Raw genomic sequence first — 26,740 nt, 5'->3', positions numbered from 1 at the left:
CATGAAGGAGGCTGCAGATGCCCACGACTACACGTCGAGTGACTCTGAGCCTCCATGTGCACTGCTGCTCAGAGAGGTCCAGGAAGCTGAGCCTCGGTCTGTGGACCCTGTGGCGAGGGTAGTGTCCCCTGCGACGCATCTCTCTCTGCGGTTGCCCTCCCTCCTGCTGTGCAGGTGGATGTGTCACAGCACTGTGTTGTGGAGCTCCACGTGTCAGAGGTGGATGGCTTGGCTGGCGAGGCTGGTGATGCTGGAGATGCTGTTCGCCCTCCGAGGAGGTCATGACTGCAGCTACGGCAGCCCCCATCCGGAAGATGTACATCTGAGGGGGTCCACAAGGTAGGTACATGTCTCTGGACCCCGGGGTAAGTGTGCAAGTTGGTGAATTTGATTGTCAGGAGTAGGGTGCTGGAGGCCAAACTCTGTCCCAAGTGACAGAGTGGCCTCCTGCAATGAGTGAGGGTTTCCCCCCCCCCGACGTGTCAAATGGACCTTTGCAGCTGCCACAGGCTGATAGCTACAACACGTCCATTTCAACTGGGAGTGTTTCCCCCAGTATGGGAAACAGTCCCAGTTGTTTCGAAAATCCCACCCCTCCTGACATATTCCCTTAATCAGGTCTGTTAATGACCTGAAATGACAAGATAAATACTCTCAAGTGGCACCCCGCCGGCTTTAATTGCCTGCGGGAGTCCCACATGCGGGGACTGTGCGCGCACGTCGGCGCGTCTGTGGGGAACCCGGAAGTGGGCGGGTTGGAGCCGGGCTCCCAACCCGCTCCGGGATTCCCTGATTTTCGGAGCCCCCCGCCAGGAACGCACCCGATAGCGGGTGCTAAAATGGAGCCCCATAAAACGGTGCGAGAGCGGGGACCTGAGAGAGACCAAAATGGCGGGAGAGGTGAGTCTGAAATAGACAGAAAAATCAAAAAGTGACGTCACAACACAAGCAGTAGCGGCGGGGGTAAGATATAGATAAATATTTAATTTATTGGTTAGTGTTTTTGGTGGTTAGCGTTAAGTTAGTGTAAGTATTTACTTGATTGTGTTTTTAACAGTGGTTAGTGTTTTTTTTAAAATGGTTAGACGCTCAGTGCTTTAGTGTTAGCTAAAACAGTTAAATAGCCTTAAAGCTAAACAAACAGCTTTAAATAACTGTTAGCTAACATGGCAGGACAGCTGGGGCCCGTCGCATCCACATCCTGTGCCATGTGGGAACTACAGAATACTTTGTCTGTCCTGGAAAACCATATGTGCAGGAAGTGCCGCTAACTGCTCGAGCTCAAGCTCAGAGTTTCTGAGCTTGAGGGGCGGCAGGCATCACTACAGTGCATACAGGAAGCTGAGAGTTTTGTGGATAGCACATTTCAGGAGGTGGGCACCCCGCAGCTATGGAGAGTTGAGGAGGAGAGTGTGTGGGTGACCACCAGACTGGCTAGGAGGAACAGGCAGACAATGCAGGAATCCCCTGGGAGTGTGGCACTCACAAACTGGTATTCAGTGTTGAACGCCTGTGTGGGTGTTGACATCTCAGGGGAGTGCAGTCAGGAGCAAATCCATGGCACCGTGTGACTCGACTGCACAGGAAGCCACAAGAAAGTAAAAATGCAGTTGTTATAGGGGATTTAATAGTCAGGAGGATAGACAGGCATTTCTGCAACTGCTGACGTGAGTCCCGCATGATGTGTTGCCTCCCTGGTGCCAGGGTAAAGGACATCAGTGAGAGGGTGCAGAACATTTTGAGGAGGGAAGGGGAACAGCCAGAAGTCGTGGTCTGTGTGGGAACCAATGACATAGGAAGGCAAAAGGGTTGAGGTCCTGCAGTCAGAGTTTCAGGAGCTAGGGAAAAGTTAAACAGCAGGACCTCAAAGGTAGTAATCTCTGGATTACTCCCAATGCCATGCGCTAGTGAGCATAGGAATAGAAGGATAAGACAGGTTAATGCGTGGCTGGAGAAATGATGCAGGAGGGAGGGCTTCAGATTCCAGGGACAGGAGGGACCTGCACAAGCCGGACGGGTTGCCCCTCAACAGAGCTAGGACCAATGTCCTCGCGGGGAGGTTAACTAGTTGCTGTGGGGGAGGGTTTAAACCATTTTGGCAGGGGGATAGGCACCAGGATAAAACATTACAAAGGAGAAAGGCATAAATTGCCACATGGGATTATGATATGGTGGCAATAATTGAGACCTGGCTCAAAGGAGGGGAAGATTGGGTACTTAATATTCCTGGCTACAAGGTATTCAGGAAAGATGGGGAAGGAAAGAAAGGAGGGGGGCGGGGTGGCAGTATTGATCAAATAAACTTTTATAGCACTGGAAAGGGATGATGTAGTTGACGGGTCAAAGACATAATCTATTTGGTTACAATTAAGGAACAATAGAGGAGCTATTACACTACTGGGTGTGCACTATAGGCCTTCAAGGAGGAGATGGTTTGGTTACAGAGTAGACACATTCCTATGAAGGCAGAAGGAAGGGCATCCAAAGCTGGAGCTCCCTGGATGACTAAACATATAGAGATTAAAATGAAAAAGAAAATGGAGGCACATGTAAAGTTCATAATACAGTAGAGAACCAAGCTAAATACAGAAAGTACAGAAGAGATCTAAAAAAGGGAATGAGGGGCAAAGAGAGAGTATGAGAATAGATTAGTGGATATCATAAAAGGGAATCCAAAAGTCTTTTATAAACATATAAATAGTAAAAGGATAATCAAAGGAAGGGTAGGGCCGATAAGGGACAAAAAAGGAGATTTTCTTGTAGAGGCAGAGGGTATGCCTGAGGTACTAAATGAATACTTTGCATCGGTCTTCACTAGAGAAGAGGATGCTGCCAATGTAACAGTAAAGGAGGAAGTAGTAGCGATATTGGATAGGATTAAAAATAGATAAAGAGGAGATACTTAAAGATTGGCAGTACTCAAAGTAGAAAAGTCATCCGGTCCAGAAGGGATGCATCCTAGGTTACTGAAGGAAGTAAGGATGGAAATTGTGGAGGCTCTGGCCACAATCTTCAAATCCTCCTTGGATAGGGGGTTGGTGTCAGAGGACTGGAGGATTGCAAATGTTGAACCCCTGTTCAAAAAAGGGGAAAGGGATAAACCAGACAATTATAGGCCAGTCAGCCTAACGTTGGTAGCGGGGAAACTTTTAGAGACAATCGTCCTGGACAAAATTAATTGGCACTTGGAAAAGTATGGGCTAATAAATGAAACTCAGTACGGATTTGTTAAAGGAAAATCATGTTTGACTAATTTGATTGAGTTCTTTGATGAAGTAACGGAGAAGGTTGATGAGGATAGTGCAGTTGATGTGTATATGGACTTTCAAAAGGCAGTTGATCAAGTACCACATAATAGACTTAGCAGCAAAATTAAAGCCCATGGAATTAAAGGGACAGTGGCAGCACGGATACAAAATTGGCTAAGAGTCAGAAAGCAGAGAGTAGTGGTGAACAGTTGTTTTTCAGACTGGAGGGAAGTATATTGTGGTATTCCGCAGGGATCGGTATTAGGACCACTGCCCTTTTTGATATACATTACTGACCTGGACTTGGGTATAGAGGCTATAATTTCAAAGTTTGCAGATGACACGAAACTCGGAAATGTAGTAAGCAATGTGGAGGATAGTAACAGACTTCAGGAGGACATAGACAGACTGGTGAAATGGGCAGACGCACGGCAGATGAAATTTAACGCAGAGAAGTGTGAAATGACACATTTTGGTAGGAAGAATGAGGAGAGGCAATATAAACTAAATGGTACAATTTCAAAGGGGGTACAGGAACAGAGAGACCTGGGGATGTATGTTCTCAAATCTTTGAAGGTGGCACAACAAGTTGAGAAGACTGTTAAAAAAGGCATTTGGGATCCTGGGCTTTATTAATAGAGGCATTGAGTACAAAAGCAAGGAAGTTATGCTAAACCTTTCCGAAAACACTGGTTAGGCCTCAACTGGTGTATCTTATTCAATTCTGGGCACCAAACTTTAGGAAGGATTTGAAGACCTTAGGAAGGGTGCAGAAGAGATTTACTAGAATGGTACCAGGGATGAGGGACTTCAGTTATGTGGATAGACTGGAGAAGCTGTGGTTGCTCTCCTCAGAGCAGAGAAGGTTAAGGGAAGATTAGATAGAAATGACCAAAATCATGAAGGTTTTGATAGAGTACTTAAAGAGAAACTGTTTCCAGTGGCAGTACGGTTGGTAACCAAAGGCGCCATGAGGAAACATTTTTTTATGGAGAGAGCTGTAATGATCTGGAGTGCACTGTGTGAAAGGGTGGTGGAAGCAGATTCAATAATAACTTTCAAAAGGGAATTGGATAAATACTTAAAGGGCTATGGGGAAAGAGCAAGGGAGTGGGACTAATTGGATAGCTCTTTCAAAGAGCCGACACAGGCACAATGGGCCGAATGGTCTCCTTCTGTGCTGTAACATACTATGCTTCTCCACCCGAACCAGCTATAGATGCTGGATTTCCTAGCAGCATGGGCCAGGCAGGTGCCTGAGATGCACCTGTAGTTCTGCAGATGCCCTCTGGTGCTTTGCAACTTAGGTGCTCTCCCCCTGTCCTGACTTACTCCAGTGGGGTCAGCACTGGGGGACACTGGTGGACGCAATCCCGATGTAACTGCCGGGATCATGACTTGTGCAAATTCAGTTTCAGTATTTCATCTTTGAACTGATACAAGATCAAAGAAAGCATGTAGAGAGATCAGCAGCAACCAGGGTCAGACTGGCTATACCAACCATACCTGCAAGCAAAGTAAGTCAATTTGGCAATGGCAGGGGTGAACTGCCTCCACAGGCTCCATGTCATCAGAGCTGTGTCATCTGCTGCCAGACTGCATGGGTACATGCAGGAAACCTGCAGCACAGGGATGCCACTGCCAACAGCAATCAAGGTCATCAGCACCCTCAACCTTCTTGGTTAGCACCTACATGTGTTCAAGCAGATGACTGATACATCAGTCATCATGATCAATACTTTCATCTCCTTTACCATGGACTACCAACATGAACATAACACAAATGCCTAATTTCACTGCACTGCTGCACATCCTATAGTGCAGGGGATCAATTCTGACCAGCAGGTTCTTGCTCCTCCTCTACCACCAGTAGTTGTTCCTCCACACTTGCGCACTGCAACTCACTCAATGCTACCTCTCCTCAAGCCTACTAACTGCATCTTCTGGGATGTAACTAACTGTGCTGGCGCTTGCAATATTAACGAGGGCGAGGCAGGTGTTACGTGAATACTGTCTTGATGTGGGCCAGTGATAGGATGGAAAATATATCCTCCACTGTTATACTACTGGGGATCAGATACCTCCTCAACTGCTGGGAATTGGATGAAACATTAAAAGTCAAAAAATCATCTACCTTTAGTTTTGTGGCTCCAGCTACAGGCAGCAGCTGTGCAGCAGTCAATTACTCAGTGATGGGAATATATGGTAGGTATACAGAAAATTGTAATACAAGTGCACAGAGGACCATTACGTCTCTATGTGCATGTATAATGGACTCTTTGCATGGAAACTGAATTGGTCATTGCAAAACTTTCTAAAAGGATCTCAAGATGACCCAGTTGAAACTACTTTGAATCACAAATTCAGTTTGAATCACAGAATCAAAACATTTTACAGCACAGGTGGTAATTCTGCCCATCATGCCTGAGGCAGATCTCTAAAAGAGCTACCCATTTAGTCCCATTCTCTACCCTTTCCCCATATCATTTTAATTTTAAAAAAAATATTTATCCAGTTCATTTTAAAAGCTTTATGATTCTGCGTCCACCACCGTTTCTATCCTAATAATCCTCTATACAAATGAATTGCCTCTGACCTTTTCTTTCATTCTTTTGGTGATGATCTTAAATTTATGCATTCTAGCTACCAACTTTCTAATCACTGGAAATAGTTTTCCTGATTTACCTTTACAAAACCACTCATCATTTTGAACACTTCCACCAGATCGCCTTCAAATCTTCTTTGTCCTCACAATTCATCTTAGGGATGCAGGGTGACAGCTTTTCACATTTACTTCAAACACATGTCAGATGAAATGGAGAACTCTCCAACAATCCTGTAAAACTGGGCTAAACATTTCTTTTCAGAATAATATCCAGTGACAATGTAGCATTTTCATTTTCACATTTTCTAAGCAGGACTGCTAAATTAATACTGAAGTTGCCAGTGGTAGTATGTTATAGATTCATATCCACTGGGAAGTGCACTGAGACTAACACTTATTTCACAAAAGATTTTTAAAAACTCTCTGAGGAGACCTTGATCCAATCTGCCAATGCTGGATTTGGACTGAAGTCCTGGAAGCAAAGCACATTGCAGGGTCTACGCCAATAACATTTGAGAAATACAGAAAAGAACATCTTCAGCATACAAAACAACCAGTAAAAATGTTTCAAAATGTAATGACCTACCTGTTGGTTGCCTTAGTTTATGGTAGATGTGTACAACTCCGCCATTCTCTAGTCTTGCTAGTGTTTGGACATCTGTGCCATTGAATCTGTTTATTTTAGTGATGCTTACTTTGTACTTAGCAGTGAAATTATCTAAGTTGATGGCATAAATGAAGTTTTCAAACACTGCCAAACTGTAAAGATGTCTAACCTGCAAATAAAAGATAGCTTCGTATCACCATCTGCTAAATTATCACTGTATAATTTCTTAGACAATAAATCAGTCAGCATTCAGATTAATGGCATAAATTTCATATACAACCATTACCACTCCAAGGAATCATTTGCCAGTCACATTTGGGAAAGCTAAAGTCTGTCTGTGTTACAATCACACACATTAGTCCATCGTTATAATATAAATTATTCCATGATCACCACTGAAACATCATGTGTATTTTTGTACAATTTTTTTTAATACTTGTGTATACTTCAATTAAATAAAGCAAAAAAATCTTCACTTATGTATAGTTTTTAAAATTTATAACAGTACAAGGATATATTAAACAGGTCAATTTCATCAATGTACATTTTTCAACAGAGGAATGATTAAAAATGCATATTTACTTCTTCAAACACAACTGATTCGTTATGATTACATTTCGGAAGAACTACACAGCTGAGTGTCAGAGTGAACCATGAAGTTTGGAGAAACAAAAATTACTTCACAATTCATTCTGATACATTAATGGGTCCAAAGGTTAAATAGATAACTTTCCACCAATGCTACTGCTGGTGTATACCCGGCAGCAAAGAATTAAAGCATAAATTCACCAATGTTATCGGGTAGCTGTGCACAAAGGGAGTATGTGTTGGAGTTAATGCCAGAACTTAGCGAATTTATGCTTTATTTCTTTGCTGCTGGGTATACACCAGCAATAGCATTAGTGGAAAGTTACCTATTTAACCTTTGGACCCTTTAATATATCAGAATAAACTGTGAAGTAATTTTTGGTTCTCCAAACTTCATGGTTCACTAACACTTTAGCACTAATTCTCTGACAGTTGTAGGTAAACTGCTTTAAATGTGTCTTCAAAATTGAGTTTCAGCATTTAAACTGAACTCTGGGAAACCAAAAGAGCTAATTCTAAAAAAAAATTATGGATGTTCACATGAAATAAAGCATTCATCACAAGAATTATGAAGGCCACAGTTCAAAGATTGTGGCCTAGAAATTGTTTCCTGTATGCGGCACGTTTGTGCTTATTCTGCTCTGTGTATGCACTGCATGCCATATTGGTTAGGGCCCTTTGTAGTCATTCGGGGATCCGCCTGAAAGAGGCATTAGGACCATTTCCAAAGCAAATTGGAGGTGTAACACCTATTTCAGGCTCCTTTCCAAAATTGGTTCGCGACTGGCTGTGCTGTAATGTGCCGTGTTTGCTGCAGTCAGTTTTCTCAGTGCAGAGCAGCCAAACCAGTGGTCTTTAAAGGGACTGCTGAAGGCTGCCACCAAAACTATATGTAAAAATGTTTTACTTATCTGAATATGAAGCAGGAACGCTTCTCTTGGCTTCACGTTAAAACTGTGGACCAGTGGCAGCCACCACTCTGACCCCCACCCCCCAGCTTCACGGTATGTTCAGTGCTGCGATCTTTGTTTTCTTCGCAACAGGCACGCTGCCTCTTGGGGCATGGCTGGTGTCCCCAGCTCGCCAGTCATGTCCTGACGACACAAGGGAACCAATTTTGGGCTGCCCTTTCTTGCTCATCAGTTTCGGCGCGGCAATTCATAGATACTGCTGGGTTTGTGCACGATGTTGGGAGCGAACCAATTTCTAGGCCAGTGTGTCAGGTGACAACAAATATGTCATTTCTCATCGGACTTTATGTAGTTTGTTTATTTAAAAAAAATTGAGAGTTTATGGGAGTGAAATCACAAACAAAAACATATCAACATAAGAAAAGACAGAAAGGAGAAGACCAGCTGGTCCAATAAGCCTGTCAAGATTTTTGTCTCTTTTTTTAAACCTGAGGTCATCGTGGTGACTAACATTGCCGTTTAAGCTGATTGATTTAAGCATTTTGGGGTGTTTTACTACGTTAAAGGCACTATATAAATCCAAGTTGTTGCTGATACCGAAATGGGGGAGCTCTTGTAATACTTGTGACTCTCAGGTTGATTCATGATAAAATGGAGATTTATTAAGAATAAAGGATATCTAAAATAGTGTTTTGACAATAAAAAAGGTTTTTATGTGGTAACATTAAGTAAAAGATAGTAGTATTAAATATTATAGTATAGAGAGTTTTTTTTAAGTGTATGCATAAAGGTGTGTAAGAGAAAAGGCTGAAAATTAGCTCTCATCCTCCGAAAGGACCGAAAAGAAATCTGAAAGCTTTATAGGTTTACAAGTTAGATACAGGCAGACGTTAAGTGTGTCACTGAGATGTACAAGAAGTTTCCCCCTGAGATTAAGGGAAGTGACAATTGAGCCGGCTGGTGGATCTACCCGGGAGCAAAGGATCTGGGAGGGAACAGATATCACATATACAGATGGAGACTCATCACTCGTGTCCCAGGAGGCTAATACCAGAGTAAGGTGAGGCAAACAAGTCCACTTAGAAGGACTAGGTCGCATAAATTCCTGGAATCAGTGCGAAAGCGGCGAGTATATCAGTAATAAGCTGAACTGATCAGACTTTAATATATCCCGTAGACTTACTACTTAATGCTGTTAACTTGTAGGTGACACAAGGATAATCACAAGCTAATATCACCAACTAATATCAATCTCGGATGCTCTGCTGAAGTCAGCCTACAATGAGCAAGCCGGTTCATGCTGAATTACTGAAACAAACTGCCTTGGTAACTTTCATTGCCTCAGAACTTACTTACCTTGGACGCCGCTCCGTAATGGCATCCATCCCAACGCTGTCGAATCCATCGGAGCAAGTTCGCGAATGCACACATGTGCAGTAAAATCCGGAAATCACAAACTTGCTCTGTTTGGTTCAATGGCGTTTTGACAGTCCCGAGTTAAAGGGCCAACCACGCCACAATCACGCACCCATGAGGACGGCCTCAACCGGGATCTTGGGTTCATGTCACGCTACACGTTACCCCACCAGCGAACAAATGTTATCTGTTTTTAATATAATGGGTCATTTGCTGGCTCTCTCTGCCTTCCGGATGTTTCTGCCTCTCTCTGTGTTTTTTTTTCTCTGTTTTTTTTCCCTGTTTGTTTTTTTGTTGAATGTGTATTCGGAGGTTCTGCAGGTAACACCTCTCTGTCTGAACACGGTGATTGCCTTGGCAACGGGCAGTTGCAGGGGCAGTCTGTAAACACCATGTATTATTGTTCAATATGTATAAATGCGTAGGCTTCAAGGAGATCTTGAAACATTTGCCTGAGGAAGGAGAAAATCTCCGAAAGCTTGTGAATTTAAAATAAAATTGCTGGACTATAACTTGGTGTTGTAAAATTGTTTACAACAATCATGTACAATCAAACACAATCAGCAAACAATCGTAAACTTACCCATCTGTCCAGCTGCAACGAAGATACTTACCCCACGAGAAGGTACGCTTGAAAATACCAGCCCTACACTACTTTTTAAAAGCGGGGAGACTTATAATGACTGCAAAATCAGAAAAAATTAAATTTTAAAAATGTGGACTGTCTAAGTTTCCTATTTTAATATTTTTTGATCATTTAAAAATAAAAAAAACATTTTTTTAAGTTTTATTTTCTGTATGTTTCAGTACATTATAAATAATTTCCTTGCCTTTTTATAATAAGGTATGTTATTATATTAAATTTTGATTTAGACTAACGAAGGGAACGTCACTTTAAATGAATGTGTATTACTTACCTGCTTGCGGGCGGGGCTTCCATTCTCACAGTCTTTGCGCACATGGCCTGCACTGATCTCGGAGCGCACCACTGGAGAAAATTTCAAAATTAAGCAAACAGCCCACGCAGTGAGTATATTCGTTATTTTTTTATCCGCAGGAAGTGCGGAGAACCTTGCCCGCCGGTCGGAGCAAGTTCCCGCCATTAATTTTCTCTCTTCCACTTGATTTGCTTTTGTGTTATTGGCCCTCAATTTTTCATATGCTTGTTTTTAAGTCTCATTTTAATCAGAATGTCTCTACTCATCTAAGGAATTCCAGCTTTTGCTGCATCCCATTTACTTCTTGTGGGATTATGTCTCGTTTATACTCTAAACATCTCATGTTTGAATGATTCCATTGTTCGTTCACTGTCTTACCTGCCAATTTTTCTTTCCAACTCACGGGGGCTAGTTCCCTTTTTCTATTATTAGAATTGTCTTTTTCTCGTCACATACCTTTGTCTTTGACTGTTCCCTCACTTTCAATTTTTTATATTAAACCTAAATACATTATGGTCACTTTTACCTCGGTGTTCCCCTATCCTTACATTACTAACTTGCCCTACTTTATTTCGTAGAACTAGATCCTGCTCTGCCTCCTTCCTTGTTGGACTAAAACATACCCTTCTTGAAACCAATCCTGGGCACTTTATAGAAAGCCCTCTTCTTTATTGCCATTTTTATTACTTTTATACAAGCCCCCTTTTGGATGATTAAAGTCACCTATTATTGTGGTCCTTATAATCCTGCATTTTCTCTCATTTTTCTACACATCTCTTCCTCTATCTCCTTTCCACTGTCCAGCAATTTGTAATATACTCCCAAGAGAGAAACAGTTCCCTTCTTATTCCTTAACTTTAACCAAATAGATTCAGCTTTTGCACCATCCCCTATATCATCCCAATGTTCTAGTTGTGCAATAGAATCTATGGTTAACACTGCTACTCTTCTTCTCTATTTCTATTCTGTCCCTCCTCACTATTTTCGAACCAGGAATGTGGAGTTCCCAATCCTGGTCGAGCAAGAGCCACATATCTCTTAATGGTGTTAGATCAAATAAACCCTCGCAATTTGTGCCTCCAGCTCACCAGTATTATTTATAATGGGCCAGAAATTGCTTGGACCGGTGAGGCAGCAGTCACTGCCGCTCCGGAGAATTAAATTAACAAAATGACTTACTGAGGGTTTTGTGGTGTCGTATTGCTGAATTTGAACTTTAAAAAAAATTGTGCGCTATCGACCCAGCCTCTGAGCAGCGTGAGTCGCCGCATGGCTAGAAAAGTCTGAGAGAGGAGGAGACACACCCACAAAATCCGTCAGGAAGAGAAATCACGCCCACAGATTCAGGCTGCATTGCTCAACCAGGCAAGCAGACTTCATTCACTGAAAGTTAGTATTCTGTATGTAATTGTAAGTAAAAAAATATATTCTTTTATAAAAAGCCAAATTACCTCATGGCCCGGCATATTCCTCACTCTACCATTACCAACAAGCCAGGGGATCAACCCTGGTTCAATGAGGAGTGTAGAAGAGCATGCCAGGAGCAGCACCAGGCGTACCTAAAAATGAGGTGCCAACCTGGTGAAGCTACAACTCAGGACGACATGCATGCTAAACAGCGGAAGCAACATGCTATAGACAGAGCTAAGCGATTCCACAACCAACGGATCAGATTGAAGCTCTGCAGTCCTGCCACATCCAGTCGTGAATGGTGGTGAACAATTAAATAACTAACGGGAGGAGGAGGCTCTGCAAACATCCCCATCCTCAATGATGGTGGAGTCCAGCACGTGAGTGTAAAAGACAAGGCTGAAGCGTTTTCAACCATCTTCAGCCAGAAGTGCCGAGTGGATGATCCATCTCGGCCTCCTCCCGATATCCTCACCATCACAGAAGCCAGTCTTCAGCCAATTCGATTCACTCCACGTGATATCAAGAAACGGCTGAGTGCACTGGATACAGCAAAGGCTATGGGACCCGACAACATCCCGGCTGTAGCGCTGAAGGCTTGTGCTCCAGAACTAGCTGCGCCTCTAGCCAAGCTGTTCCAGTACAGCTACAACACTGGCATCTACCCGACAATGTGGAAAATTGCCCTGGTATGTCCTGTCCACAAAAAGCAGGACAAATCCAATCCGGCCAAATACCGCCCCATCAGCCTACTCTTAATCATCAGCAAAGTGATGGAAGGTGTCGTCGACAGTGCTATCAAGCGGCACTTACTCACCAATAACCTGCTCACCGATGCTCAGTTAGGGTTCCGCCAGGACCACTCGGCTCCAGACATCATTACAGCCTTGGTCCAAACATGGACAAAAGAGCTGAATTCCAGAGGTGAGGTGAGAGTGACTGCCCTTGACATCAAGGCAGCATTTGACCGAGTGTGGCACCAAGGAGCCCTAGTAAAATTGAAGTCAATGGGAATCAGGGGGAAAACTCTCCAGTGGCTGGAGTCATACCTAGCACAAAGGAAGATGGTAGTGGTTGTTGGAGGCCATTCAGCTCAGTCCCAGGACATCGCTGCAGGAGTTCCACAAGGCAGTGTCCTAGGCCCAACCATCTTCAGCTGCTTCATCAATGACCTTCCCTCCATCATAAGGTCAGAAATGGGGATGTTCGTTGATGATTGCACAGTGTTCAGTTCCATTTGCAACCCCTCAAATAATGAAGCAGTCCGAGCCCGCATGCAGCAAGACCTGGACAACATCCAGGATTGGGCTCATAAGTGGCAAGTAACATTCGTGCCAGATAAGTGCCAGGCAATGACCATCTCCAACAAGAGAGAGTCTAACCACCTCCCCTTGACATTCAACCACATTTCCATCGCCGAATCCCCCACCATCAACATCCTGGGGGTCACTATTGACCAGAAACTTAACTGGACCAGCCATATAAATACTGTGGCTACGAGAGCAGGTCAGAGGCTGGGTATTCTGCGTCGATTGACTCACCTCCTGACTCCCCAAAGCCTTTCCACCATCTGCAAGGCACAAGTCAGGAGTGTGATGGAATACTCTCCACTTGCTTGGATCAGTGCAGCTCCAACAACACTCAAGAAGCTCGACACCATCCAAGATAAAGCAGCCCGCTTGATTGGCACCCCATCCACCACCCTAAACATTCACTCCCTTCACCACCGGCACACTGTGGCTGCAGTGTGTACCATCCACAGGATGCACTGCAGCAACTCGCCAAGGCTTCTTTGACAGCACCTCCCAAACCTGCGACCTCTACCACCTAGAAGGACAAGAGCAGCAGGTACATGGGAACAACACCACCTGCACGTTCCCCTCCAAGTCACACACCATCCCGACTTGGAAATATATCGCCGTTCCTTCATCGTCACTGGGTCAAAATCCTGGAACTCCCTTCCTAACAGCACTGTCTGAGAACTGTCACCACACAGACTGCAGCGGTTCAAGAATGGGGCTCACCACCACCTTCTCAAGGGCAATTCGGAATGGGCAATAAATGCCGGTCTTTCCAGCGATGCCCTCATCCCATGAACGAATAAATATAATTAATAAATGAATAAATAATTGACAGAACGGAAAAGTAAAAAAAAATAATTTTTTAATTAAAAAAAATTTAATTACCAAAAGTTATTAAAATAAGGAGTAATATGAGACTCCATATTTTTAAAAGTTAATTTTTAGTTGTTTGGCAGTCATTAAGACTTACCGCACAGTTAAAACTTAGTTTAGACCTGATATTTTTAAGCGTACCTGTTTGGTGGTGTAATTAGTTACTTTCCAGCTGGGAGAATAAGCAAGGCTCCAAGGGCAGGTCAGAGGCTGGACATTCTGCGGCGAGTGACTCAACCCCTAACTCCCCAAAGCCTTTCCACCATCTACAAGGCACAAGTCAGCAGTATGATGGAATACTGTCCACTTGCCTGGATGACTACAGCTCCAACAACACTCAAGAAGCTCGACACAATCCAGGACAAAGCAGCCCGCTTGATTGGCACCCCATCCACCACCATAAATATTCACTCCCTTCACCACTGGCATACCGGGGCTGCAGTGTGTACCATCTACAAGACGCACAGCAGCACCTCGCCAAGGCTTCTTCGACAGCACCTCCCAAACCCGCGACCTCTACCACCTAGAAGGACAAAGGCAGGAGGTGCATGGGAACACCACCACCTGCGTGTTCCCCTCCAAGTCACACACCATCCTGACTTGCAAATATATCGCCGTTCCTTCATCGTCGCTGGGTCAAAATCTTGGAACTCCCTACCCAACAGCACTGTTAGAGAAGCTTCACCACACAGACTGCAGCGGTTCAAAAAGGCAGCTCACCACCACCTTCTCGAGGGCAATTAGGGATGGGCAATAAACGCTGGCCTTGCCAGCAATGCCCACATCCCATGAATGAATAAAAAAGAAGTTGGCACTTTATCAATGATTTCTCTGATTGCAGCATGCGATGTCCCTTTAATTCGAAGCTGTCATATCGGCGGTGAACCACTCGGAGCGAGTTCTGGATTTCCACGTTTCACTGCGCTTGTGCGAACATCAGAACTTGTCCTTCAATTAGTCACTGACAACGGAGAGTGCTGTTGAGCTTCTTTGTTATTTTGGGAGCGGTTTGTGCCCCATTACCTTGCACGTTTACATACATACAACTCAAACGGCCTCTGTTGGCTTGGCAATCGCTTACATTTTTATCTCTTATCCTTCTGATCTTACCTTTTATCTTTGCTTACAGTCCTTGTCTATTTTGCTTTCCTTTCTGCTTCCTCACTGTTGTATTTTCCATCTCTCGCCACATTCGTTTAAACCCTCCCCTACTGCACTTGTTACTCTCCCAGCGAAGGCACTGGTGCAAGCCTTGCTCAAGTGAAATTTGTACAGGCCACTCTCATTCCAGGACAGGTTCCAATGTCTGAAGAATCTGAACCCTTCCCTCCTACATTATCTCTTCAGCACACATTTAACTCTGTTGTCTTATTATTCCTATCTGACTTGTGCAGGGCACCAGGAGTAATCCTGAGATTACCACCCTCAAGGTTCTGCTTCTTAATCTACTTCCTAATTACTTGCCAATTTTTTTCCCTCTCCCCTCTGCATACTGACATGACTCCGCAGGCAGCAGTTGCCATCCTGTACCATGCCCAAGTGCCCATTATTCATATGTGAGCCTGAACTGTGTGTGTCAAGGGACTATATCACTGAGGAGGGTACCAGGGGGATAAGTTTCAACACACATGCGCATCCCACTGAATAGCAATCATAGGCGAGAACCCTGGTTACTTTCCCTAATGTATGGAATATTCCTGGTCTACATGCTTCAGCCACTCACTGGATCTTCTCATTGAGCCATTGGTGCAGCCATTACAAATTTATGACATGATGCCGGAAAACATAATTATTTCTGCACATATTTCAGAACAATTTTTCCTTTTTTCTTGCAATTCTCTTCAAATTTAGTCTACCTGTGACTCTTACACCTCTGCAACGAATATGCTGGATTTTATGTAGCTGCTAAATGTAAAGTGACAAAAGATTACTCACATCAGTCCAAAAGTTACTCCCCTCAGGTTTACAGATTGTGTGATTTATGAATTGGATTTAATGTATTTCTCATTGATATTTGCTTCACTTTAGGAAAGATCAGTGAATCTTTCCAAGCACAAAAGAATCTTGACTGAAGAATAAATTCTCCTTTACTCGGAATGCACTTGCATAACCTCAGTTGAGCTGACATTTCCTAATGTACAACCACCATCGAGCTTTTATTATATCTCTATGCATCAGATATGTTACATCTGAGCTGCTAATTGACATCTTACCAATAACTTATTTATGTTTGGAGCTCCACCTGGGATGTAGCTCTGAGCACTCAGAGGTGCCATATCTCATTAGTAAAATCATCCTATTTACACTGTTAAATGATTGCATCAAAAAGTAACTAGGACTCGCCTTCAATTAGGTTCTTCTTGGCAGAGTAAAATAGAGTTCAGAAAAGGGAATGGAGGTTTGAGGAGAAAGAAACACACATGTGCCTACATATAGCATGCGTTTTCACTTGAAGTTTTGTCTTCTTTTATCCTTCCTATGCTTTGTTTACTATGATGTGGAAATGCCGGTGATTGACTGGGGTTGACAATTGTAAACAATTTTACAACACCAAGTTATAGTCCAACAAATTTATTTTAAATTCCACAAGCTTTCGGAGGCTTCCTCCTTCGTCCACACCGTGCACCTGACGAAGGAGGAAGCCTCCGAAAGCTTGTGGAATTTAAAATAAATTTGTTGGACTATAACTTGGTGTTGTAAAATTGTTTACAATTGTTTACTATGCTGTGACGATGCCCCTGCAATGCTGAAAAGAAGGCTGGAACAGTCGTGAGAAAGTTGGGGTTAGGTGAGCATCAACCATGTTTCCTCAGCAATGCAAATTTGACTGTGGAGCTTATCAGTGTCTAATACTGGCTGCATTTGTACAAATGGAACCCATCAAAAACATTGGCTTCGTGTATTCTGAATGGTCTAAATTGGAACTATTTATACTTGCAAATGGAATCCAAGATAATTAATTTATTTTGGTAATTTGGTTGCCCCTTTCCACTATACACAAGGTATAAATTGACAATGGTTTAATCCTAATTAATTCTAATATGCACAAATGAATGTTTACAGTTACAAACAAGTGTGTTTATATTGACGGTCTTTATTTTTGTCATCATGCTCCGTTGCTTACTGCACCTTTTCCTTGTCATATTAACTTGCTCCTTGCCTATATCAAAGTTGTCTTTTATTTCTTTGCAGGATTTATTTCTTGGAGTTAAAGTTCAAGTAATGTGTTCTTATGACTAAAGCAAGATCATTTAGGCAAGATCAATAAACATCCTAGTTGTCAAACAGCATTGAGTTAGGAGAAGATCAATGTTATAAATATTTACAGAAAAATAAATATTTATTTGGAGTACAGTGCACAGTTCTGGTCTTCATATTACAGAAAGGATATAGACATTGGAGAGAGTGCATAAAAGATTCACAAGGATGATACCAGAACTGAGAGAATATACTCAGCAGGAAAGGCTGAACAGGCTGAGGTACTTTTCTCGAGATAAGAGAGGGCTGAGGGGTGACGTGATTGAGGTCTTTAAGATAACAAAAGGGTTTGATATGGTAGATGTAGAGAAAATGTTTCCACTTGTGGGGGAGTCCAAAACTGTAAATCATAAATATAAAATAATCACTAATAAATCCAATAGGAAATTCAGGAGAAACTTCTTTACCCAAAGAGTGGTAACAATGTGGAATGCGCTACCACAACGAGTAGTTGAAGCAAATAGCATAGGTACATTTAAGGGGAAGGTAGATAAGCACACGAGGGAGATAGGAATAGAAGGGTATGCTGATAGGGTTAGATGAAGTAGGGAGGGAGGAGGTTTCTGTAGAGCATAAATGCTGGCATAAGAACATAAAGACATAAGAAACAGGAGCAGGAATAGGCCATACGGCCCCTCGAGCCTGCTCTACCATTCAATCAGATCTGGCTGATCTTCAACCTCAACTCCACTTTCCTGCCCAATCCCCATATTACTTGATTCTTTTTTTTTATTTGTTCATGGGATGTGGGCTTCGCTGGCGAGGCCGGCATTTATTGCCCATCCCTAATTGCCCTTGAGAAGGTGGTGGTGAGCTGCCTTCTTGAACCGCTGCAGTCCGTGTGGTGAAGATTCTCCCACAGTGCTGTTAAAAAGGGAGTTCCAGGATTTTGACCCAGAGACGATGAAGGAACGGCGATATATTTCCAAGTTGGGATGGTGTGTGACTTGGAGGGAACGTGCAGGTGGTGTTGTTCCCATGTACCTGCTGCCCTTGTCCTTCTAGGTGGTAGAGGTCGCGGGTTTGGGAGGTGCTGTCGAAGAAGCCTTGGCGAGTTGCTGCAGTGCATCCTGTGGATGGTACACACTGCAGCCACTGTGCGCCGGTGGTGAAGGGAGTCAATGTTTAGGGTGGTGGATGGGGTGCCAATCAAGCGGGCTGCTTTGTCCAGGATGGTTTGTGCAATAATTCCCTTTCCTGAGGATCACCATGAAGACCCACACCTGATGCCACCCATTGGGTCACTGCAAAGTGGGTGTAGGTGTATTTGCAGGGCTCTTTTGTGCAGACAACTGAGAGATGCCGACGATGTCCCCAGTGGCACCCTGGAAGGATCCGGAGGAGAAGAAGTTGAGGGCAGTGGTGACTTTGACAGCCAGGAGCAGCTCGGCACCAAGGAGGCTGCAGATGTCCACGACTACATGTCGAGTGACTCTGAGCCTCCGTGTGCACTGCAACTCAGAGAGGTCCAGGAAGCTGAGCCTTGATCTGTAGACCCTGTGGCGAGGGTAGTGCCCTCTGCGACGCATATCTCTCTGCGATTGCCCTCCCTCCTGCCGTGCAGGTGGATGTATCACAGCACTGTGTTGTGGAGCTTCACGTGTCAGAGATGAATGGCGTGGCCGGTGAGGCTGGTGATGCTGTTTGTCCTCCGATGAGGTCATGACTGCAGCTATGGCGGCCCCCATCCGGAAGTTTGAGGGGGTCCGCAAGGTAGGTAAATGTGTCTGCACACTGGAGTTGAGGTTCCAAGTTGGTGAATTTTAGTGTTAGGAGGAGGGTGGTGCAGGCCAAACTTTGTCCAATGTGACAGAGTGGTCTCCTGCAATGAGTGAGGGTCTCCCCGCCCCCCCCCCACCCCCCCAATCTGTCAAATGGACCTTTGCAGCTCCCACTGGCTGGTGGCTGCAACACGTCTGTTTCAACTGGGAGTGTTTCCTCCAGCACGGGAAACACGCTCTGTTGAGATGAAAATCCCACCCCTCCTAAAATATCCTCCCAATCACGTCTGCAAACGACCTGAACTATGTAATTAATTGCTTTAAGTGGGATCCCACCGGCTTTAATTGCCATAAGTGGGCGGGTTGGAGCCGGACTCCGGACCCGCCCCGGGAATCCCCAATTTTAGCAGCCCCGACCCATCACGAACGTACCCGCTCGGCCATCTGAAAATTGACCCCTTTGTAGCCTCCTCACAGCTTACTTTCCCACCTAGCTTTATATCGTCAGCAAACTTGGATACACTACACTCAATCCCTTCATCCAAGTCATTAATATAGATTGTAAATAGCTGAGGCCCAAGCACTGATCCTTGCGGTACTTCACTAGTTACAGCCTGCCAACCTGAAAATGACCCGTTTATCCCTACTCTCTGTTTTCTGTCCATTAACCAATTATCTATCCATGCTAATATGTTACCCCCAACTCCATGAGCCCTAATCTTACGTAACAATCTTTTATGTGGTATCTTATTGAACGCCTTTTGAAAATCCAAATATACAACATCCACTGGTTCCCCTTTATCTACCCTGCGAGCAAATCCTCAAAAAACTCTAATTAATTTGTCAAACACGATTTCCCTTTCATAAAACCATGTTGACTCTGCCTAAACATGTTGAGATGTTCGAAGCGCTCTGTTACCAATTCCTTTATACATTTTTCTGACAATGGATGTCAGGCAACTGGCCTGTAGTTCTCTATTTTCTCTCTCCCTCCTTTCTTGAATAGCGGGGTTACATTTGCTACCTTCCAATCCACTGGCATAGACCAGTATGGCTGAATGGCCTGTTTCTGTGCTGTAGTTTCGAAGTAACTCAATTTAAGTCCCATGTTAAGGAGAACTTCATAACACTAGCATATACAGATCCATAGTTCGGGTCTTAAACTTTTTTTCTGAGAAATTTTAACAGCTTCTCACTTGGACCTGATTTTGTGGCACCCATGAGCTTTCCCACTTTCAGAAGATATCAGCTTGAGTTTCACAGGATGCTTTCCCTCATACTACCTTTGGCAACTTAGTTTCAAATCTTTCAGGACTGGAGTAGCCACTATTGCCACTAAAACAGATATTCTTGAGCACTGAAGTGATCAAGTGATGAAAAATTGCTTTAAATCCTACAAGCAGTTTCTGTTTTCCCTTTCTCTCCTCTGTCACCTTTTCACTTTAACTTGCGAATACTTTTGTTGTCTCTCAAACAGCTCTACAGGTCACGGGTAGTCACAGTAACACCAAGTTCACTGAGATCGGGTATAAAGTCACAAGCTTCCAGCAAAGTTAGAGATTTTAAAAAATGGGCCCAAAATTCCAGGGGATTACGTACATCGTGGAACTCTACCATTGACCCGGTCAAAGTTTGCAAAACTCCAGAAATGCGAGAGGAAGCTGGCCAGCTTGCTGGGTCGCCTTACCACTGACAAGTGGCTTCCTGCGTCAGGGGGCTGCTTGAAAATGTCCACTTCCCTCACCTTTTAGATGTGTGTAGATTTTGACAAGGTAGGCAGCATACCTGTACCAATGCTGTGCCACATCGCAACCTGTGTTGAGCTTTATTGGAACAGTATAGAATGTTGATTGTATCCATGTATAATTATATCAATTAGTATTAATTGTATTCAAGTGGTGCGTATCAATTGGAGACGTTCTTGTATCCATTTATATGAGAGCTTATCTGGGGTGTAGATTGGGTAATGTGGATCTCTGTGAATAAGGGCTTGGAAGCAACTGAAGATCAGGCTCTAGTGTTCTATCCTTCACCACCCGGCTAGCCGATTTTATATAGAAGGCCAAGGACAGAGGTCAGAGTGGAAGTGGGATGGAGAATTAAGGTAACACATGACAGGGAATTCTTTCAAATTTGCAGACAGAATGTAGGTGTTCAATAAAGCAATCACCCGATCTGGAAGTAACAAAAATAATGTATGAGATCCTAGAGAGATGGCTGAGGCAATCAATGCGACAAGCAATGCTCAGAGGAGCTGGCTCCAGTGCCACAGAAAATTCAATGACCTTATTAGAAAGGAAAAGATAGTAGAGCAACCCTGATCTCTTCTTTGCACTATTATACTCCAGGAAGAAACATTGTCTGGCACCAACACTAAATTTCCTCACTGTCATCACCACTTCACTTGGACATCTATCACATCCCCACCCCTATATCCCATTTGTCACCGAAGACCCTCAGCAACCCACCCTCGATAGAGCCACCATCGCTCTCTACAAATTCAGCTTTTGGGGGAGGGTGGAAAAAGCTTTCCAGGAATTTGAGGTGGAACCCAATTCCCAATTACAGTGACCCTTTAAATTCCAGGGGTGGGTGGAGGGGGAGGGAGGGAGGGAGGGAGGAGTGTGGGCGGATCTTCCAATCTCCCACATCGAGGGAGCAGCTATAGGATTTCCCAGGCTACCCTGGGAAATTCAACCCATTCTTCCCTTATAAAGTCTCAGGGAAACTCACACCAACAGCCCCAAACCTTTACTAAGGCTAGGGGATCAAGTACCTTCCCAAGAGGCTTGCTTGCTCCATTGGGAACGGCAGGTTTCTAAATAAAGATATTTGTTGAGCCCTTCTGGGGTCTCCTCTCTGCCGTTCACACCATTCCGACATTATAAACGATGGTTCAGGGCATGTGCGGTTGAATCACTTTTGCATGTTTCAACGGTACAGGCCCTGAACCACCGTTTGTAGGTATGATGCGCTCACCCTCACCATGGAAACGACCCTATCCTCCCAGTTTGGTTTGAAGTCCGGGCCTTTGGGCTAGGATGGAAGGGGGTTTCCACTCTGCTTCACTTAGGCTGACAGAGCAGATCCCCATGAATTTCTGGACCCGAGTGTCTGATTTTATCATGTATTGCTAGTGCTAAATAAATGAGAATTTTAAAATTGTTTTTGCGCCTGCAACAGAAAAGTATACTTACGCACTTTGAAGGCAGCAGATCAGTTAAAAGTTGGGCAAGATTGCACCTTTTGAGCTATAAGTATTCTTCTTTATAATGTTAGCTACTGTTAGTTTGAATTGTAATCGTGAAGTGAAAATACAAAATAAGATGTCCTTGCAAATTGTAAAAGAAATTGTATCGCTCAAAAAATGTTATTTTGTGTATAGCATGCTCATCACTATGAGGAATAATAGTATTAGGGTTGTTAAATGTTTTACCATTTCAGACCAACTGACAGCAAGGTGCAGTTTAGAAGTTCTGTGTTTCTCAGATAATGCATCTCAAAATTAACTTCAAAAAAATCCTAAACAATACCAGCATGTGCAATCCTTATTCTTAAAAGGCAGATTGTCAAATTACTTAAGTAGTGACACATTTTCTTTACCACAGCTTCTTTAAGGAAAACTATTTCAATTAACAATAAATAACCTGTCTATGAACTATATTTTAAAAGCATATCATTAACTTGGGTATAGGGAGCATAATTTCAAAGTTTGCAGATGACGCAAAGCTTAGAAATGTAATAAACTTTGAGGAGGATAGTAACAGACTTCAGGAGGACAGACTGGTGAAATGGGCAGACACATGGCAGATGAAATTTAATGCAGAGAAGTGTGAAGTGATGCATTTTGGAAAGAAAAATGAGGAGGGGAAATATAAATTAAATGGTACAATTTTAAAGGCAGTGCAGGAACAGAGACTGGGGGTTGACAGACACAAATCTTTGAAGGTAGAAGGACAAGTCAACAAGGCTGTTAAAAAAGCATTCGGGATCCTTGGCTTTATAAATAGAGACATAGAGTACAAAAGCATGAAAGTTATGCAAAACCTTTATAAAACACTGGTTAGGCCTCAGCTGGAGTATTTTGTCCAATTCTGGGCACCACTCTTCAGGAAAGATGCCTTGGAGAGTGTGCAGGTGTGATTTACCAGAATGGTACCAGGGATGAGGGACTTCAGTTATGTGGAGAGACTGGAGAAAATGAGATTGTTCTCCTTCGAACAGAGAAGGTTAAGGGGAGATTTGATAGAGATGGTCAAAATGATGAGAGGATTTGATAGCGTAGATGGGAAAAACCGTTTCCACTGGCACGAGGGTCCGTAACCAAAGGATACAGATTTAAGATAATTGGTAAAAAAAAAATCCAGGGGAGAAATGAGGAGAAATTTTTTTTTACTTAGCAAGTTGTTATAACCTGGAATGCACTACCTGAAGAGGTGGTGGAAGCAGATTCAACAGTAACTTCTCAAAAGAGAATTGGATATATACTTGAAAAGAAGAAATTTGCAGGGCTATAGGCAAAGAGCAGGGGAGTGGGACTGATTAGAAACCTCTTTCAAAGAGCTGACACAGATATGATGGGCCGAATAGCCTCCTTTTGTGCTCTATGATTCTATGATTCTGATAAATCATCCAATTAAATATTATAGTGAGATGGGACTGTAATCTTAATTCAGCATTCAAACACATTGAAAACTCATTTTAATCACATATACACAAAATACTATAATGACAACCACAACCAATGTAGCAAAATAAACTTAATAACTTAAGTAATTGCTGTTTTGATTAACATTTATTTCAGTATTTTCAGATCCTTTCTGCCAGCACGTACCTCCTATGCTTATTATAATTTGTGCAAGATCTCTCATCTATATCCTGTTTTTACTCTTTCTCCCTTTATATGTTATTGTTGGCTTTTTCTCTTATTATCATCTTCACAACTGACTATTTCAAACACTTAGCATCTGTTTCTGATTTATTTCTCCTCCTAAATTTGCTCAGTGTTGACTTCTCTTACTCTCAGTAATTCCTCAGTTTTTCTGCTGCAGCTGCCTTTCTCTCCCTCAGGCATCTCACACCTACATTAGTTCTAGCCACAGACAGCGGCTGCTTGCCATACTTTAGTATGGTGGTAAGAAACTCTGGTGGGTTATACAAAGTATGCTCCTGCATTGAATCATAGAAAGGTTACAGCACGGAAGCAGGCCATTCGGCCCAACGAGTCTGCGCTGGCTCTATGCAAGAGCAATCTAGCGAGTCCCACTCCCCCGCCCTATCCCCGTCGCCCTGCAAATTTTTTTACTTTCAAGTTCTCTTTTGAACGCCATGATTGAATCTGCCTTCACCACCCCCTCGGGCAGTGCATTCCAGATCCTAACCACTCGCTGTGTAAAAAAGTTTTTCCTCATGTCACCTTTGGTTCTTTTGCCAATCGCCTTAAATTTATGTCTTTTCGTTCTTGACCCTTCCGCCAATGGGAACAGTTTCTCTCTATCTGCTCTGTCTAGACTCTTCATGATTTTGAATACCTCTATCAAATCTCCTCACAAACGTCTCTGTTCCAAGGAGAACAACCTCAGCTTCTCCAGTCCATCCACGTAACTAAAGCCCCTTATCCCTGGAATCATTCTAGTAAATCTCTTCTGCATCCTCTCTAAGGCCTTCACACCTTTCCTAAAGTGCGATGCCCAGAACTGGACACAATACTCCAGTTGTGGCTCAATCAGTGTTTTATAAAGGTTCATCATGACTTCCATACCTTTGTACTCTATGCCTCTATTTATAAAGCCCAGAATCCCGTATGCTTTTTTAAACTGCTTTCTCAACCTGCCCTGCCATCTTCAATGATTTGTGCACATATACCCCCAGATCTCTCTGTTCATGTACCCCTTTTAGAGTTGTGCCCTCTAGTTTATATTGCCTCTCCTCGTTCTTCCTACCAAAATGCATCACTTTGCATCTTTCTGAATTAAATTTAATCTGCCACCTGTCCGTCCATGCCACCAACCTGTCGATATCCTCTTGAAGTCTATCACTATCCTCCTCACTGTTTAATACCCTTCCAAGTTTCGTGTCATCTGCAAATTTTGAAATTGTGCCGTGTCCACCCAAGACCAAGTCATTAATATATGTCAAGAAAAGCAGTGGCACCAGCACTGACCCCTGAGGAACACCACTGTACACCTCCCTCCAGTCCAAAAAGTTCATCACTACTCTCTATTTCCTGTCACTTAGCCAATTCTGTATCCATGTTGCTACTGCCCCCTTTATTCAGTGGGCCGCAATCTTGATGACAAGCCTACCATGCAGCACTTTATCAAACGCTTTTTGAAAATCCAAATACACCACATCAACTGCATTGCCCTCATCTACCCTCTCTGTTACCTCATCAAAAAACTCTATCAGGTTAGTTAAACATGATTTGCCTTTAACAAATCCATGCTGGCTTTCCCGAATCAATCCACCCTCATCCAAGTAACTGTTAATTCTGTTCCGGATTATCGTTTCTAAAAGTTTCCCCACCACTGAGGTTAAACTGACTGGCCTTTAGTTGCTGGGTTTATCCTTACAACCTTTTTTGAACAAGGGTGCAACATTTGCAATTCTCCAGTCCTCTGGCACCACCCCCGTATCTAAGGATATTTGGAAGTTTATGGCCAGTACCTCCGCAATTTCCACCCTTACTTCCCTCAGCAATCTAGGATGCATCCCATCTGGACCGGGTGACTTATCTACTTTAATTACACTGAGCCTTTCTATTACCTCTTCTTTAGCCCATCCAGTATCTCATCTATATCTTCCTTTACTGAGACTCTAGCAGCATCTTCTTTCTTGGTAAAGACAGATGCAATGTACTCATTTAGTACCTCGGCCATGCCCTCTGCTTCCATGAGTAGATCTCCTTTATCGTCCCTAATCGGCCCCATCCCTCCTCTTACTGCCCATTTACTGTTTACATGCCTGTAGAAGACTTTTGAATTCCCTTTTATGTTGGCTGCCAGTCCATTTGATTCCAATTTACCCGGGCCAGATCTGTTCTCATCCCGTTAAAATTGGCCCTCCTCCAATTGAGTATTTTTATTTTAAAGCGGTCTGTGTCCTTTTCCATAACTATTCTGAACCTTATGATACTATGATCGCTGCTCCCTAAATGCTCCCCCACTGACACTTGCTCCACTTGGCTCGCCACTTTCCCTAGAACCAAGTCCAGCAATGCCTCCTTCCTTGTTGGGCTGGATACGTACTGGTTAAGAAAGTTATCCTGAACACATTTCAAAAATTTCTCCCCCTTAGGATAGTTGAAGTCCCAGTTATCATTACTCCATAGCTCTTGCACCTCTCTGTAATTTCCCTGCAAATTTTTACCTCTATATCCTTCTGACTAGTTGGTGGCCTATAGAATACATCCAGTAGTGTAATGGCACCTCTTTTATTTCTTAACTCTATGCATGTGTGCAGTTTAAGTGAGACATCACAAATGCATGCACAAAAACAACATTTAATCTCTCCACACACGTACATCAATTTTCTACTGTCCAAAATTAACCCAAGCTCGCGGTGATTCAAAATAGACTGAAATAGTGTAATTTAAGTTGCTTTCACACAAGTGTCACTGGTATATTTGTGTCTGCCAGTTCCCAAAACATTGGCTGGCTGTCGCCCCAATATAAACCTGCCAGGTTCATGAAAGTCAACATCCAGAAAGACCTGGGTGTCCCTGGAAGGTAGCCTTGGTGAATCTGGCAGGTTTACATTGGGATTGTCACTGGCTTCTCTTGACTCTTGCTTTGGGAACAGGCAGAACAAACACCCCATTGACAAACTGTCAAAACAGTTTGAGATCACTTCAGATTCAGAATAG

At 43.3% G+C, this 26,740-nt stretch overlaps 1 protein-coding gene across 1 annotated transcript in view; it reads right to left on the bottom strand.

Annotated features, from left to right (window-relative positions):
- Window positions 1–26,740, bottom strand: part of LOC137323576 (low-density lipoprotein receptor-related protein 1-like) — a 1,400,855-nt gene that overhangs the window by 738,848 nt on the left and 635,267 nt on the right. The window contains exon 9 of the mRNA XM_067987196.1: window positions 6,440–6,629. Coding sequence (XP_067843297.1) covers window positions 6,440–6,629 — 190 coding nt within the window. The remainder of the gene's footprint in view (window positions 1–6,439; window positions 6,630–26,740) is intronic.

Source organism: Heptranchias perlo, chromosome 7, assembly GCF_035084215.1.
Source record: "Heptranchias perlo isolate sHepPer1 chromosome 7, sHepPer1.hap1, whole genome shotgun sequence".
NCBI classification, from domain to species: domain Eukaryota; kingdom Metazoa; phylum Chordata; class Chondrichthyes; order Hexanchiformes; family Hexanchidae; genus Heptranchias; species Heptranchias perlo.
The sequence above is the reverse complement of the archived record's forward strand: the minus strand, read 5'-3'. Positions and strand labels throughout refer to the sequence as shown.